At 38.6% G+C, this 16,482-nt stretch overlaps 1 protein-coding gene across 2 annotated transcripts in view; it reads right to left on the reverse strand.

The window, feature by feature from the left end:
- The window catches only part of Kap-alpha1 (karyopherin alpha1), a 188,621-nt gene that overhangs the window by 117,176 nt on the left and 54,963 nt on the right, over positions 1-16,482 (reverse strand). For both annotated transcript variants that reach the window (XM_090379147.1, XM_090379146.1), the window contains exon 2: positions 15,780-15,896. In XM_090379147.1, the coding sequence (XP_090235273.1) occupies positions 15,780-15,893 (114 nt within the window). In that variant the 5' untranslated portion in view covers positions 15,894-15,896. The remainder of the gene's footprint in view (positions 1-15,779; positions 15,897-16,482) is intronic.

Here is a 16,482-nt window from a genome sequence, read left to right on the forward strand (position 1 = left end):
AAATGGATGTCAGATGAACTAATGAGACAGGTAGCAGAGAAAAAAAATGCATGGGATACATATAAATTAACAGGTGACACAGAAGCCAAAGATAGATATAAGATATAAGATAGATATATTACAAGAAATCTTTGGCAAAGGATGCAAAGAGTTCTTTACTTATGTAAACTCTAGAAGGAAGGGGATGAATCAGATAGGTACACTTCATATAGATGGTTCAACTGTTGATGATCCCGCTCAGGTAGCTAACAAACTAAACCAGTATTTTGCATCTACATTCACACATGAGAAGTTATTCAGGGAGGGGAATGCCAGAGGTTTATTAAACTCTGGCAGTAAGCTAGATAATCTTGTAATAACTGAGAGTAAAGTGGAAGAGAAATTGTTGAAGATAAACATAAGAAAGGTACCTGAGGTGGATGGAATCTATCCAGTTATATTAAAGGAGGCAGCAAAGGAAGTAAGCAAACCCTTAGCCATAATTATGAGTGCTTCCTCGGACTCAGGGGAGGTCCCCATGGACTGGAGGTGTGCAAATGTATCACCAACTCACAAAGGGTGTTCAAAAGATGACAAGTAACTAAAGACCTGTTAGTTTAACTTGTGTTCCAGGGAAAATAATGGAATGACTGGTTAAAGAAGCATTGCAGGATCATCTAGACAAGACTGCAGTAATAGTTAAGACACAGGTCAGACAAGACCTTCCTTTGTTAAAGGAAGGTCTTGTCTGACCAATTGATTGGACACTATGATGTAGTCACAAAGGAACAGAATGACAAAAATAATTTTGATATCATATACTTGGATTTCGGGAAAGCTTTTGATACTGTTGCACATGAAAGACTGCTGTACAGATTGGAGAGGTATGGCATTAAGGGTAAGTTCCTACAATGGATAGAGGGATGGTTGAGTAGGAGACGACAGAGTGGTAATCAATGGACACTGCTCTTCATGGACAAATGTTATTAGTGGAATTCCCCAGGTTTCGGTGTTGGGCCCATTGTTGTTTTGTATAGTTATCAATGATATTGATGAAGATATATCAGGCTTAACATCCAAGTTTGCAGATGATACAAAGGTTGGCAGGGTTGTTAATGACAGCAAAGACAGTATGCTACTCCAACTGAATCTAGATAAGTTGAGAAAATGGGCTGAGAAGTAGCAACTGAAATTTAATGTTGACAAATGCAAGTACTGCATATGGGTAGCAATAACCTAAGAGAAACGTACCAGCTGTATGGTACTACACTAAGGGAAGTGGATAGTGAAAAGACCTGGGGGTTATAGTACAGTCAAATATGAAGTTCGCTGAGCAGTGCAGATGAGCTGCCAGGGCAGGCCATGGAGTTTTGTCAGTGATATATAGCAGGGGCGGCCAATGAGCCGATCGCGATCTACCAGTCGATCGCGGATTTAATTTCGGTTGATCACGATGAATTTTAAATATACAGTCATCCCTTGATTTGTGCACCTTGTGCAATGTAATTTTTGAGATGGTAGATCACGGCACATATTGAAGGAAAAAAGTAGATCGCATCACAAATTAAGTAGGCCACTCCTGATATATAGGAATTTTGCTAGCAGGGACAGAGAGGTGATTATCCTGTTATACAAGGCAATGGTCAGGCTAAACCTAGCAACTCTACATCCTTCCTAATTTTAGGAAGGATGTAGAGTTGCTATAATGAGTACAAAAAATGGCAACCAGATTGGTGAGGGGAACAAAAGGGGTGCTCTTACCAAGAAAGGCTTAAGTTCTGCAAATTGCAGTGCCTGGAGAGTAGGCACCTGCGAGTTGATCTGATTAAGATGTATAAGCCCTTGAATGGGTTGAGCAAGCTGAATGATGAAGGGATTCTTCCTCTTGCTCAGATTAAGAACCTGAGGGTGGCACAGTTGCAAATTGAGGAAAAACAGTTGTAGAATAGATAAGTGGAAATTTGCCTTTAGTCAGCAGGTAGTTGATTGGTGGAACAGACCTACATCTTTCGTTGTGGAAGGTGATAGCCTAAATAAATTTACGGTTGAGCCGGACAAGCATTTGGAATGAATGGGAGGGGTTTTTTTTGACTGATGCTGCATAAGCTTGCTTTCTTGCATCATATGCCTCTGCTAATGCTAATAAGGCAATGGTCAGGCCACAACTTGAGTACTGTATACAGGTCTGGAAGCCTAATTTTAAGAAGAATGTATAGCTGCTGGAATGAGTACAGAGAAGGGCAACAAGATTAGTGAATGGAACAAAGGATTGTTCCATTCATTAATTACAGTGTCTGGAGACTAGGCACCTACGAGGTGATCTGATTGAGGTGTATAAAGCCTTGAATGGTTTGAGCATGCTCGATGCTGATGGGATTCTTCCTCTTGCTCAGAATAATCGCCTGAGAGGGCATAAATTCAAATTGAGGAAGACAGTTGTAGGATAGATGTGTGGAAGTTTGCATTTAGCCAGCAGGTGGTTGATTGCTGGAACAAACTTGCATTTGTCGTTGTAGAAGTCGACAGCTTGAATAAATTCAAGGCAGAACTAGACAAATATTTGGAGTGAGTGGATGGATGAAATGAGAAGGGTTTTTCTTTTTTGGCTGATGCTATATAAACTTGCTTTCTTGCATCATGTGCCTTTACTAATGCTAACTGCATTCCTATCCAGATGGTCCTGCATTCTTTAATCAGCAACTCTATTTTCTGTGGAACAGAAGTCAAGCTTACTGGTATGTAATTAGTCACTTCATCCACTGATCCCCTTAGTGAAATATGGGGATATATTTTCACACCTCTGATCTATAAGAATCTCCCTGGAATCAAAGTATGCTCTCAATTATGGAAAAATTGTTTGTTTACCTCTTTTGCTGCCTCTCTTAAAATAAATGGATAGATCCCATCTGCCCCAAGGTGACTTATTTACTTTTACTTTATCAGTTTCTCTTCCACTTTCTCCTCACAGTTATCACAAAATCATTGATGAACTCTGTTGGAATTGGATATATTTTATGGAAATGTTAAATATATATAACAAATTGTAGATGCTAAATATCTATTCAGTTTGTCAGAATCTTTCAACTGCAAATTAAAAAACAATGTTTTTCGTGTTTAATACTTTCCCTTATCTAACTGCATGCATTACGTTAGGTTAGTGTGATTTGCATACGATTTCAGTTAGCAGTGGAAAAATGAATGCACAAATAAGTTGTGAATATGTCCTCCATTTACTTCCATTTTGGAAAAGTTGGTTTCAGGGCTTTGTCAGCATCCCTCATCTAAGCAGTGAACCTCTGAAATATTGACTAGTATGTAGGTCCAGATCTATGGGCTTCTAAAGAGAAAACTTGTTAATAATAGAGTTTTTATAGATTCTTTAGACTTTCTCCAATTAATCAGGTAACTTTTTATTAGGGCAAATGCCTTAAGTTACATGAGTTATACATCAATATTGCCCTTCTGTATAATACTGTTAATAAGGTAACAATTTAGTTTTCTAGAAATGCAATAATTACACAAGAAATACATTCTTGGATAAAAAATGAAATAGCACTCATGAACACTTATTTGGTAAACAATAGATAGTGACCAATAAATACATACTGAACAGATGCAAATATTTTTGTTCACCATGTAGAAAAAGATTCTTGGTTAAGGAAGGATGGTAAATGCAGCCACCAATAGTCTATCTCTTGTGGTATAGTGAAGATGTATTTTCCTTTCCTTTTATAACAGGGCAATCACAGTTGTGAGCAGCATTTATATATGCAGCTATCAGTCTCCAAACTTTATATTCTGCAATATAAAGGGAAAAAAAAAAAAAAAAAAAAAAAAGCCACACATTCTGGCAAGTACATTGCTTAATTTGCATTTTCAAATGTACTTAGTTTTGTGTACAATATTTGTGACTTGAGTTGTTTAGTAAAAATACTATCTCTGCTTCAGAAAATTGGGTAACTTTGGCCCTGCCTCATTAAATTAAGATTAGAAAATATAAAACATTACCCCCCCCCCATTTCAGCCCACTATCAGCACTTTTGGGGAGTCTGGGTTCGAGGTTAGCCTGTGCGGCCAAAGCTCCTTGAAGCTCTTGGAACAGAGAAGTTTTTCCTGATTTATTTTCTGATTTATTAGCTTAAATTGTCAAATTAATTTATTTTCTAGAGTAGCTTTATATTCCTAGTTACGATACTTAGTTTAAAGTTTAACTTAGACAGAGATTTTGTAGGTATTACTTAGTATCGGTAACGGTATCAAATCCACGTGTTGCAAATTGAACGAGAGGTCTTTTTTTTTTTTTAACCGAATTTAGTCGATTTATTAACCAATTGTTATATCAAATTATCTTCTATAAGTAGATTATAGACCTAGTCAGGATCCTTAGTTTATTCTAAATTGAGATAGCGAGATTTGGAAGCAAATCAATACTTACGAGTCCGTAGAAGTATCGTTCGAGAATTTCCGCCATTTTTACACGATAGCATAAGCTTAGTGTAGTATAGTGCATATTATAATATTGTCAATTAATCAGTAAATCTATTAATCTTGATAAACTTTATTGTCAATTAAATTGTATTTTTAACTCTATATATATATAACGACTTAATCGTAACAAATAATTAATACATAACTATAGTGGTACACGTGATACGGAAGTTGTATAAAGGGAACTCGTAGAAAACACTAGATACCAAAAAAAAAAAAAAAAAAAAAAAAAATATATATATATAACATAACTAAACAGGCCTACGCGCTCTGGATTCATTAAGAAATTTATTATAGTTACATCGGGAATCAGATGTCTTAAGACTCTGATTATAACTATAACTATAATAAATTTCATAACATAACTGTTTTGGGATATAACTTAGGGATTTAATTTTTGTTTTGAAATTTTATTGAATTAAATCGGAATCATGACTCTGACCAGAGCAGCAAAGCAAAAGGCTCAAGCTAATGGGAGTGCTGTGGTTCAGGGGAGAACTGAGGGGGGCAGTTGCCCTCTGAATCACAGTCTTTTAAAATGCACTGTTTGCTTGATGTTTGCGGAGCAGTCGGGTACGGGACATGATACTGCCAAGGGGGATGTCTTTGTGTGTGCACGATGTAAGGAGTGTAAGGAAATCAGGCGACAACTCAGCGTTGTTATGGGCCTTTATGAGAGCTTGAAGGACAGGGTGGATGCCCTCGAAGGAAATAAATTGAGGGCCCATCAAGCTCTCAGCTGCCCACATCAACGCCAGAGCTTGCACTTGGTCATCAGGCAACACAGAGGAAGACCCCTAGGCAGAATGCGCTGGTCCCAAAGGAACTAGTAGTTGTTGGTGACTCTATTGTCAGGGAAACGGGAAACAAGCTTTGTAAAAAGGATAGGTGGAATAGGACCAGGGTATGTCTGCCAGGGGCAAAGGTTGATGACGTTGTAGAGCGGATATCATCTTTTAAGGGCACAAAAGGTGATATAGTTGTACACGTTGGCACTAATGATATTAAGAGTAGGAGACTGGCGGAATTACTTAGCAAGTACAGGTCACTGTTGAAAAAAAGCCGTGAATTAGGGTTGAATTTGAAAGTGTCTGCAATTCTGCCCAGACACGATAGGAGGGAGTATATGATGAGAGCCTTGTCGATCAATTCGGCCCTGGAGGGATTGTGCAAGACTCAAGGGGTAGAATTTTTTTCAGCCTGGACTGTACTTGTTAACAGGAGAGATTGCTTCTACAGGGATGGGATACACTTAAATAGAAAGGGTGCAAGAATTTTTGCTGATGCTGTCGAGGCAGTGTTAGGTGGGTCGGAAAACTGCTAGTTGGGGGGGATACAAGGACTAATAGATTAACAGTAGCCACTGGCAGAGGTGGAAGTGATTCTTGCACTGCTTCTATTGAAATGAGCAGAAGCCTGAAAAACAAGATGCAGGATATTTCAGAGACTGCTGGGAGTCATTGCGGTACAAGTAAACACATGGGTTGTGTTAGGGTAGCTAAGAATAGAAACAGGTGCATGTATACCTGCGTGTACACCAATGCTAGGAGTTTGGTAAATAAATTTGATGAATTTGAGGTATTGCTCAAAACATCAAAGGCAGATATTGTTGGGATATCAGAGACGTGGTGTCACACAGATATAAGTAATGCGGAACTGGAATTTGGGGAATACAATGTGTATAGAAAGGATAGACAGGACAGGAGGGAGGGAGGGGTTATGCTATTAATTAAGAAACACATAAAGTCCAAGGAAGTGAAGTCAGTTGACATCGATGGACAGGGCAGTGTCGAGTCAGTTTGGTGTGACATAAGCATAGGGAAATGAAAATTGAGAGTAGGAGTGTGCTATAGGCCTAATGACTCTGATGAGTATAATAAGATATTGTACAAGGAAATAGAGTGGGCCAGTAAATCAGAGAGTCTTATAATGGGGGATTTTAATTTCCCAGATATTGACTGGAATTTGTGGGTTGGTCACTCGCACACTAGCAAGGCTTTTGTGGATTTACTGGATGATTGTTTTCTACATCAGCATGTTCGTGAGGCAACAAGAGGGACAATACTCTTGATCTGATTATCAGTAGTGATTCTTCATGCATTAAGAATCTGCAGGTAAATGAACCACTAGGTGGCAGTGATCACAGTGTGTTGAAGTGGGATTTACTCAAGGAGGTAACTACCATCAGAGGTAAAGGGAAGGGTTTTTGTTTTCGTAAAGGCGACTATGATGGTCTGAGACAGTATTTAAATTCTATACAGTGGGACCAACTGATGATGTTACCAACAGCAAACTTAAAATGGGAGGCATTCAAGGAACTAATCTTGGAGGCTACCAGGCTTTACATACCAACTAAGAAATATTGTTCAAGGTTTAGGCCTAAATGGTTGTCAGATGAACTAATGAGACATGTGGCAGAGAAGAAAAATGCATGGGATACATACAAATTAATGGGTGACATGGAAGCCTATGATAGATATAAGTTGGTCTGTAACCAAGTCACAAAGGAGATTAGGCAGGCAAAGGCAGACTACGAAAAATCCTTGGCAAAGGATGCAAAGAAAAACAGAAAAGAGTTCTTTACATATTTAAACTCAAGAAGGAAAGGAATGAATCAGATTGGTCCACTGGATATTGATGGTTCAACAGTTGAGGATCCTGCTCAGGTGGCTAACAATTTAAACGAGTATTTTGCATCTACATTCACGCATGAGGAGTTATTCAGGAAGGAGAATGATGTAGGTAAAGTAAACATTGGCAGTGAGCTGGATGATTTTGTAATAACTGAGAGGAAAGAGGAGGAGAGAGATTGTTGAGGATAAACATAAAAAAGGCACCTGGGGTGGATGGGATCTATCCAGTTATATTAAAGGAGGCAGCAAAGGAAGTAAGCAAGCCCCTAGCCATAATTATGAGAGCTTCTTTGGACTCAGGAGAGGTACCCATAGACTGGAGATGTGCAAATGTAACCCCAATTCACAAAGGAGGATCAAAGGCTGACACAAGTAATTATAGACCTGTTAGTTTAACTTCTGTTCCAGGTAAATTAATGGAGGCACTGGTTAAAGAAGCACTGCAGGATCATCTAGACAAGAATTCAGTTATAGCTCAGACGCAGCATGGTTTTGTTAAGGGCAGGTATTGCCTGACCAATTTGATTGGATACTATGATGTAGTCACAAAAGAACTGGATGCAGGGAATAACTTTGATATTATATATTTGGATCTTAGAAAGGCTTTTGATACTGTTGCACATGGAAGACTGCTGCACAAATTGGAGCAGTGTGGCATTGGAGGCAAATTGCTGCTATGGATAAGGGGATGGTTGAGTGGCAGAAGACAGAGAGTGGTAATCAATGGACACTGCTCAACGTGGACTAATGTTATTAGTGGAGTTCCTCAGGGTTCAGTGTTGGGTCCGTTGTTGTTTTCGGTGTTTATGAATGATATTGATGATGGGATATCAAGTTTAATGTCCAAGTTTGCAGATGATACAAAGGTTGGCAGGGTTGTTAAGGACACTACTGACGCTATGCTGCTGCAACAGGATCTGGAAAGGTTGAACAGATGGGCTGAGAGGTGGCAAATAAAGTTTAACATTGACAAATGTAAAGTACTACATATGGGAAACAGTAACCCCAGAGCAACGTATCAACTCTGCGGTACTACACTGACAGTGGTGGAGAATGAAAAGGACCTGGGGATAATTGTGCAGGCAGATATGAAGTTCTCTGAGCAGTGCAGACGAGCTGCAAGAGTAGCTCATGGTGTCTTGTCAATGATAAAGAGGAATTTTTCTAGCAGGGATAAGGAGGTGATTATTCCCTTGTATAAGGCAATGGTTAGGCCACATCTTGAGTACTGTATACAGGTCTGGAGGCCTCATTTCAGGAAGGATGTGGAGCTGCTGGAATGGGTACAGAGAAGGGCAACAAGATTAGTGAATGGAACAAAGGGTTGCTCTTATGAAGAAAGGCTTAAGTTTTGCAAATTACAGAGTCTGGAGACTAGGCACCGGAGAGGTGATCTGATAGAGGTGTATAAGGCTTTGAATGGTTTGAGCATGCTCAATGCCAATGGGATTCTTCATCTTGCTCAGAATAATCAGCTCAGAGGGCATAAATTCAAATTGAGGAAGGACGGATGTCGGATAGATGTGCGGAAATTTGCCTTTGGCCAGCGGGTGGTTGGTTGGTGGAACCGACTTCCATCACTTGTTGTTGAAGTTGATAGCCTAAACAAATTTAAAGCTCAACTGGACAGGTATTTCGAACGAACGGAGGGGTGAAATGGGAGTGGTGTGTGTTTTTTTTTTTTTTTGGCTGATGCTGAATAAGCTTGCTTTCTTGCATCATATGCCTCTACTAATGCTAATGCTAATGCTTTATTCTTGCAATGGGCATTAACATTGGTTTGCAAGAACAAGATGAGAAGAAACTTGAAGCAACAAACTGTAACTGTACACCAGTATAGATACTATAGTTTTGTGCAAGTTTCTTGCAATTGTGATCAGCAGCCCACAAGATAAACCACATGTTCACAGAGTCTGTTTACATTTTTAAAGGGCACCTGTTTTGCTTTTTTTTTTATTTTATAATATTGAGTACACAACTTTTTCTGTTTTTAAAATTAAATATCAATGCGCAAAATTTTAAATGATAAAACATGCAAAAAATGAGGAATTAAACTAGATATTTTAAATTATAAAACAGTGCAGCATGCAGTCTGCAAGGCCAATGTCACAATCAAGTTTGGCCTACCACTGAATTGAGCTGTACATCCCTGTAGTAAACCTATGATAAAACCCTGTTTTGTATCTGATGATTTTGAAACAGGAAAGTTTGTCAGTACAAAGGAACTGGATGCGAAAAATAATTTTGATATCATATATTTGGATTTCAGGAAAGCTTTTGACACTGTTGCGCAGTGTCAAAATTGTACAAATTGGAGCAGAATGGTATTAAGGGTAAGTTGCTACAATGGATAAAAGGATGGTTAAGTGCTAGAAGACAGAGGGTGGTAATCAATGGGTGCTGCTCTTCTTGGACTAATGTTATTAGTGGAGTCCCACAGGGTTCGGTGTTAGGTCCACTGTTGTTTTGTATATTTATCAATGATATTGATGAAGGTATATCAGGCTTAATGTCGAAGTTTGCAGATGATACAAAGGTTGGCAGGGTTGTTAATGACAGTAATGGCAGTGTGCTACTGCAACAGGATCTAGATAATTTGGGCAGATGGGCTAAGAAGTGGCAACTGAAGTTTAACCTTGACAAATGCAAAGTACTACATATATGGGTAGAAGTAACCCCAGAGAAATGTACCAACTGTGTGGTACTACACTTAAGGTGGTAGAAAACGAAAAAGACCTGGGAGTAATTGTGCAGGCAGATATGAAGTTTTCTGAGCAATGCAGACAGGCTGCCAGGGCAGGTCATGGGGTTTTGTCAATGATATATAGGAATTTTGCTAGCAGGGAAAAGGAGGTGATTATTCCTCTGTATAACGGAATGGTCAGGCCACGGCTTGAGTACTGCGTACAGGTCTGGAGGCCTCATTTTAGGAAGGATGTAGATTTACTTGAGCGTGTACAGAGAAGGGCAACAAGATTGGTGAGGGGAATGAAGGGATCCTCTTACCAAGAGAGGCTTAAGTTCTGCAAATTGCAGTGGCTGGAGACTAGGCACCTGCGCGGTGATCTGATTGAGGTCTATAAGGCCTTGAATGGGTTGGGCACGCTGAATTCTGATGGGATCCTTCCACTTGTTCAGATTACCAACCTACGGGGACATAAGTTCAAATTAAGAAAGGACAGATGTAGAATAGATGTGCGGAAATTTGCCTTTAGCCAGCGGGTGGTTAATTGCTGGAACAAACTTCCATCTGTCGTTGTGGAAGTTGATAGGTTGAATAAATTTAAGGAGGAACTGGACAGGCATTTGGAGGGAATGGTGTGATTTTTTTTTTTTTTTTGGCTGATGCTGCATAAGCTCATACATTTGCTTTCTTGCATCACATGCCACTACTACTACTTTTTATGATGAAGTATTTCCTGGTATCATTCAAATCAAAAAAGAAAGGTATTTGAAGCAGAACATATACAATGTGGCAATAAGTTTTGGACATACTGCCCAGAAGGAAACGTTTTTTATTATTTTATTTATTATAACTGTTGTAATGTGAATAAAACATTATACCCCTGCCCACCTAAAATGTCAAAGAGGACCTTTTTAAAATGCCTGAAACTAACAAATAGCATAATAAATAATGGATAAATGTTTCTGCATACATTTAATAACATTTTTATCAATGGTATTATAAGCATAAATTATGTCAATATAGTGTATAAAATTCATGGTTTACACAGCATGCTTAATATACATTAGTCCTCAATCTGCTATACTTTAGCTCTAAACCACAACTGGAAAGGGTGACATTGTCCATTTTCAACTTTTTTAAGAAATTTATAGTTAAATGGAGGGGAGGAGAATCAATTTTATACAGCCCTTCCATCACCACTGAAGATACTTTAAATGATTTTTTCCTAGTTATTCTCTGTAAAATTTCTTGATAAATCAACTAAAACAATCCTAGAAAGTGAGCTGAAGATATCTCAGATGATATTAAGGCATCAGGTTACTTCACTCAGATTTTTGCTTGCATTATCATTTTTTTTATGCAGAAAAAAAAAAAAAGGTAAACTGCAGCCATTCTCAATCCACTGCAGGATGGAAGCTTCCTCAACAATTTATGTTGAGAGAAATGGACGATAATCTGCCACGCTGGTCCACTGCTGGTTGGCAGATCAGCCGTATTTAGCAGTCAAGGGCTTGAACCCCAGCTACAGAGGCCTCTAGGGTAACTAATATTCAGTTATCTTTTATATGAAAAACTAAATTAGTCTGCAGTTTAACAATAATAAAATTAGCATTAGAATTAGTAGAGGCATACGATGCAAGAAAGCAAGCTTATACAGAATCAGTCAAAAAAAATTTGTTTTAATTCACCCATCAATTTGCTCCAAGCATTTGTTTAGCTCTGCCTTGAATTTATTTAAGCTGTCAACTTCCACAACGACAGATGGAAGTTTGTTCCAACAATCAGCCACCTGCTGGCTAAAGGCAAATTTTGCACATCTATTCTACAACCGTCTTTTCTTAACTTGAATTTATACCCTGTAGTGCACAATCTGAGCAAGAGGAATAATCCCATCAGCATTGAGATTGCTCAAACCATTCAAGGCCTTATACACCTCAATCAGATCACCGCACAGGTGCCTAATCTACAGACACTGCAATTTGCAGAACTTAAGCCATTCTTGGTAAGAGCACCCCTTTGTTCCCCTCACCAGTCTCATTGCCCTTCTTTGTACTCATTCCAACAGTTCCACATCCTTCCTAAAATGAGGCCTCCAGATATGTATGCAGTACTCAAGGTGTGGCCTGATCACTGCCTGATACAAAGGAATAAACATCTCCTTATCCATGCTAGAAAATTCTTCTATATCACAAACAAGACCCCATGAGCTGCTCTGGCAGCCTATCTGCATTGTTCAGAAAACTGATTGCACAATTATCCCCAGGTCCTTTTCATTCTTCACTAACCTGAGTGTAGTACCCACAGTTTGTAGGTTACTCTGAGGTTACTGCTACCCATATGCAGTACTTGACATTTGTCAATGTTAAATTTTAGTTGCCACCTCTCAGCCCATCTGCCCAACTTTTATAGATCCTGTTGCAGTAGCATACTATCATTACTGTCATTAACATCCTGCCAACCTTTTATATCGTCTGCAAACTTGGACAGTAAGCCTGGTATACCTTCATCAATACCATTGGTAAATACAGAAAACAATAATGTGGCCAACACCAAACCCAGAAGAACTCCACTAATAACATTAGTCTTCTCCCATTCAACCATACCTTTATCTACAGCAGCAACTTGCACTTAATGCCATGCTGCTCCAATTTGTACAGCAATCTTCCGTTTGAGGTGTATAAAGACCAATAAAATTGGTCACACAAGACTTCCCCTTAACAAACCCATGCTGTGTGCAAACTATAACTACAGTCTTGTCTAGATGATCCTGCAATGCTTCTTTAGCCAGTGACTCCATAATTTTTTCCGGAACAGACATTAAACTAACAGGTCTGTAATTATAACTATGGGATGGATGGGATCTATCCAGTTATATTAAAGGAGGCAGCAACGGAAGTAAGTAAACCCTTAGCCATAATTATGAGAGCTTCGTTGGACTCAGGAATGGGGGTACATGGACTGGAGATGTGCAAATGTGACCCCAATCCACGAAGGAGGATCAACAGGCGACACAAGTAATTATAGACCTGATAGTTTAACTTCTGTTCCAGGAAAATTAATGGAGGCACTGGTAAAAGAACACTGCAGGATCATCTAGACAAAACTTCATTTATAGCTAGGACAGAGCATGGTTTTGTTAAGGGAAAGTCTTGCCTGACCAATTTGATTGGATACTATAATGTGGTCACAAAGGAACTGGATGCAGGGAATAACTTTGATATCATATATTTGAATCTTAGAAAGGCTTTTGATACTGTTGCACATGGAAGACTGCTGAACAAATTGGAGCAGTGTGGCATTGGAGGCAAATTGGTGCTATGGATAAAGAGATGGTTGAGTGGGAGAAGACAGAGTGGTAATCAATGGTTACTGCTCATCGTGGACTAATGTTATTAGTGGAGTCCCTCAGGTTACAGTATTGGGTTCATTGTTGTTTTCTGTATTTATAAATGATATTGATGATGGTATATCAAGCTTAATGTCCAAGTTTGCAGACGATACAAATGTTGGCAGGGTTGTTAAGGACACTTAACAACCCTGCTGCAACAGGATCTAGAAAAGTATGCTGCTGACAGTATGCTGCTGCAACAGGATCTAGAAAAGTTGAGCAGATGGGCTGAGAGGTGGCAAATGAAGTTTAACATTGAGAAATATAAAGAACTACATATGGGAAACAGTAACCCCAGAGTAACGTATCAACTCTGTGGTACTACCACCGACAGTGCTAGCAAACTTCATCTCTGCCTGAGTGCAGGAAGATATGAAGTTTTCTGAGCAGTGCAGATGGTTTGAAAGAGTAGCTCATGGTGTCTTGTCAATGATATACAGGAATTTTTCTAGCAGAGATAAGGAGGTGATATTATCCCCTTGTATAAGGCAATGGTCAGGCCACACCTTGAGTACTGTATACAGGTCTGGAGGCCTCATTTTAAGAAGGATGTAGAGCTGTTCGAACGAGTACAGAGAAGGGCAACAAGATTAGTGAATGGAACAAAGGGTTGCTCTTACGAAGAAAGGCTTAATTTTTGCATATTACTGTGTCTGGAGAGTGTCTGAGTGTCTCAATCAGATCACCTGCGAGGTGATCTGATTGAGGTGTATAAAGCTTTGAATGGTTTGAGCATACTCAATGCTGACAGGATTCTTCCTCTTGCTCAGAATAATCACCTGAGAGGGCATAAATTCAAATTGAGCAAAGACAGATGTAGGATAGATGTGCAGAAGTTTTCCTTTAGACAGCGGATAGTTGGTTGGTGGAACAGACTTCCATCCTTTGTTGTGGAAGTTGATAGCCTAAATAAATTTAAGGCTGGGCTGGACAGGTATTTGAAATGAACGAAGGAGTGAAATGGGAGGGTTTTTTTTTTTTTTTTTTGGCTGATGCTGCATAAGCTTGCTTTCTTGCATCATATGTCTCTTCTAGTGCTAAAATTGTGTCGCCTCTTGAACCCCCCCCCCTTGTGAATAGGTGATACTTTTGCATATCTCCAGTCTGTGGGGGACCTCCCCTGAATCCAAAGATGCTCTCATAATTATAGCTAAGGGTTTAATTCTTTTGCTGCCTCCTTTAATATAACAGGATAGATCCTCATCCACCCCAGGTGCCTTTCTTATGTTTAACTTCAACAATTTCTCCTCCATTTTGCTCTCAATTATTACAAAATCCTTCAGCTCTCTGTTAAGAGTTTGATAAACGTTTGGCATTCCCATCCACAAATAAATCTAAATTAAAAGATGTTTCCAGAAGTTATGGTTTTTTGAAAGTAATTACATGGACCCAACCAAATCTACATAATTTTGAAACCAACCCACTAGATGTCTATAAAAATCAAAACCTGATCCAAAAGGTATATATTTTAACAGGACATCGGCTACATGGCTAAGTTCTTGAGCACTGCAGATGGGCTGCTAGCACAGCTCATTGGATTTTTGTCAATGATATACAGGAATTTTGCCAATGGGAATAAGGTGATTATCTGTTGTATAATGCAATGGTTAGGCCACATCTTGAGTGCTGCATACTTTTCTGGAAATCTCATTTTAGGAGGGATGTGGATCTGCTTAACATGGTAGGGTAATATGGCAAAGTTCTTTGAGAAATGCAAATGGACTGCTAGGACAGCTCATGGGATTTGCTCAATGATGTATAGGAATTTTGTCAGCAGGGATAAAGAGTTGACTATCTCATAGGATACACCTTAAATACTGCATACAGGTCTGGAGGTTTCATTTAAGGAATGATGTGGACTTGCTGGAATGGGTACAGAGAAGGACAATGAGATTGGAGAGGAGAACAAAAGGGCACTTTTACCAAGAAAGGCTTCAGTTCTGCAAACTGTAGTATTTGGAGACTAGACAGATGTGAGCAGATCTAATTGAGGTAAGTACAAGGATGGATTGAATAAGCTCAATGCTGATGGCACCTTTCCTCTTGCTCAAACTACACACACAAGGGACATAAATTCGAACTGAGGAAGGATGACTGCAAGACAGACATGCAGAAATTTGCATTCAGCTAGAGGATAGTTGACTGTTGTAACAAATTTCCAACTGGTGTTGTGGAAGTAGGTAGTTGAATAAATTCAAAGAAGAATTAGATAAACTATTAGCTGGAAGAGACAGATCATATGGAAAGTTTTTTTTTTTTTTACTGAAGAGCTTTCTCTATAAGCTTGCTTTCTTATATCATTTGCTACTACTAATACTAATTATGGACTAACAAAATGCAAACTAACACCTTCTCATACATTCCTTGGCTTGATTATATTCCAGGTTCTTGGGAATTTCTAAATAGACCTTATTGGTGGTCCAATCATTATTTACAAACCACAACTGTAATTAGATGTTTTGGTAATGTTCCATTTGAAAATTTAAAAGTAACATTAAAGCAGATATTATCACCAGAGGAAAGTAAAATTAAAAGGATAAATTTTCAGTTTAAAAATTTAAAGAGAACTTCTTTCCAACAACTTGACAACCAATAACATCCTTACCTCACTTTCTCTTTTCTGTTTCCTAAGTTGTACTCCTTCTTCCTCTCTTCTCCTCCGAAGCTCTTGGGCATCCAGCCCAACATTTTTATACCGATGCCGGTGACTGGTAGACATTTTCTAAATATTAAAAGACAGTCTTTGAAACAACATTTGATAAAAGAACTGCTTGCTATAAATATACAATAGAGGGGTAATGAATTATTTTGCATCTTTTTGTGGACATAAGATATAGTTGTTCTTCTCATATTTTTATTTGGATGGAAACTTTAAATTCAATTCTCCCTTAGTAGTTATGTGAAAACAGAAAATATCTTGGCTGCCCAAAATGTAAAGTGACACCATTTCCAGAAATCTCTGCTCTTCATCTCGAAACCACGATTATACCTTGCTTAAGGGCTGTTTGCTTAACCATAAAATTGAAAATTACTACCAATATTTGTAATGACCTTAATACTGTATCTTGAATTTTTTTCACAAGTGATAACCACCATTAGTTGAAGTGTCTGAGTGGATTATAATTTTTAAAAGTTTGAGAAATAATGAGAGTATAGCCAGTCCCCAACTAACATGATAATTGCATTCTTAAATTTAATGCAGGGTGAAGTCATTTAGATGACTTCACTATTCCATTATTTCCCATAAGAATTAATGTAAATGGGAGGGGATATATAACAGCACCCTAACCTGATTAACAGTTTAAATT

This window comes from Mastigoproctus giganteus, chromosome 8 (genome assembly GCF_048544385.1).
Source record: "Mastigoproctus giganteus isolate SK-2022 chromosome 8, ASM4854438v1, whole genome shotgun sequence".
Lineage (NCBI taxonomy): Eukaryota > Metazoa > Arthropoda > Arachnida > Uropygi > Thelyphonidae > Mastigoproctus > Mastigoproctus giganteus.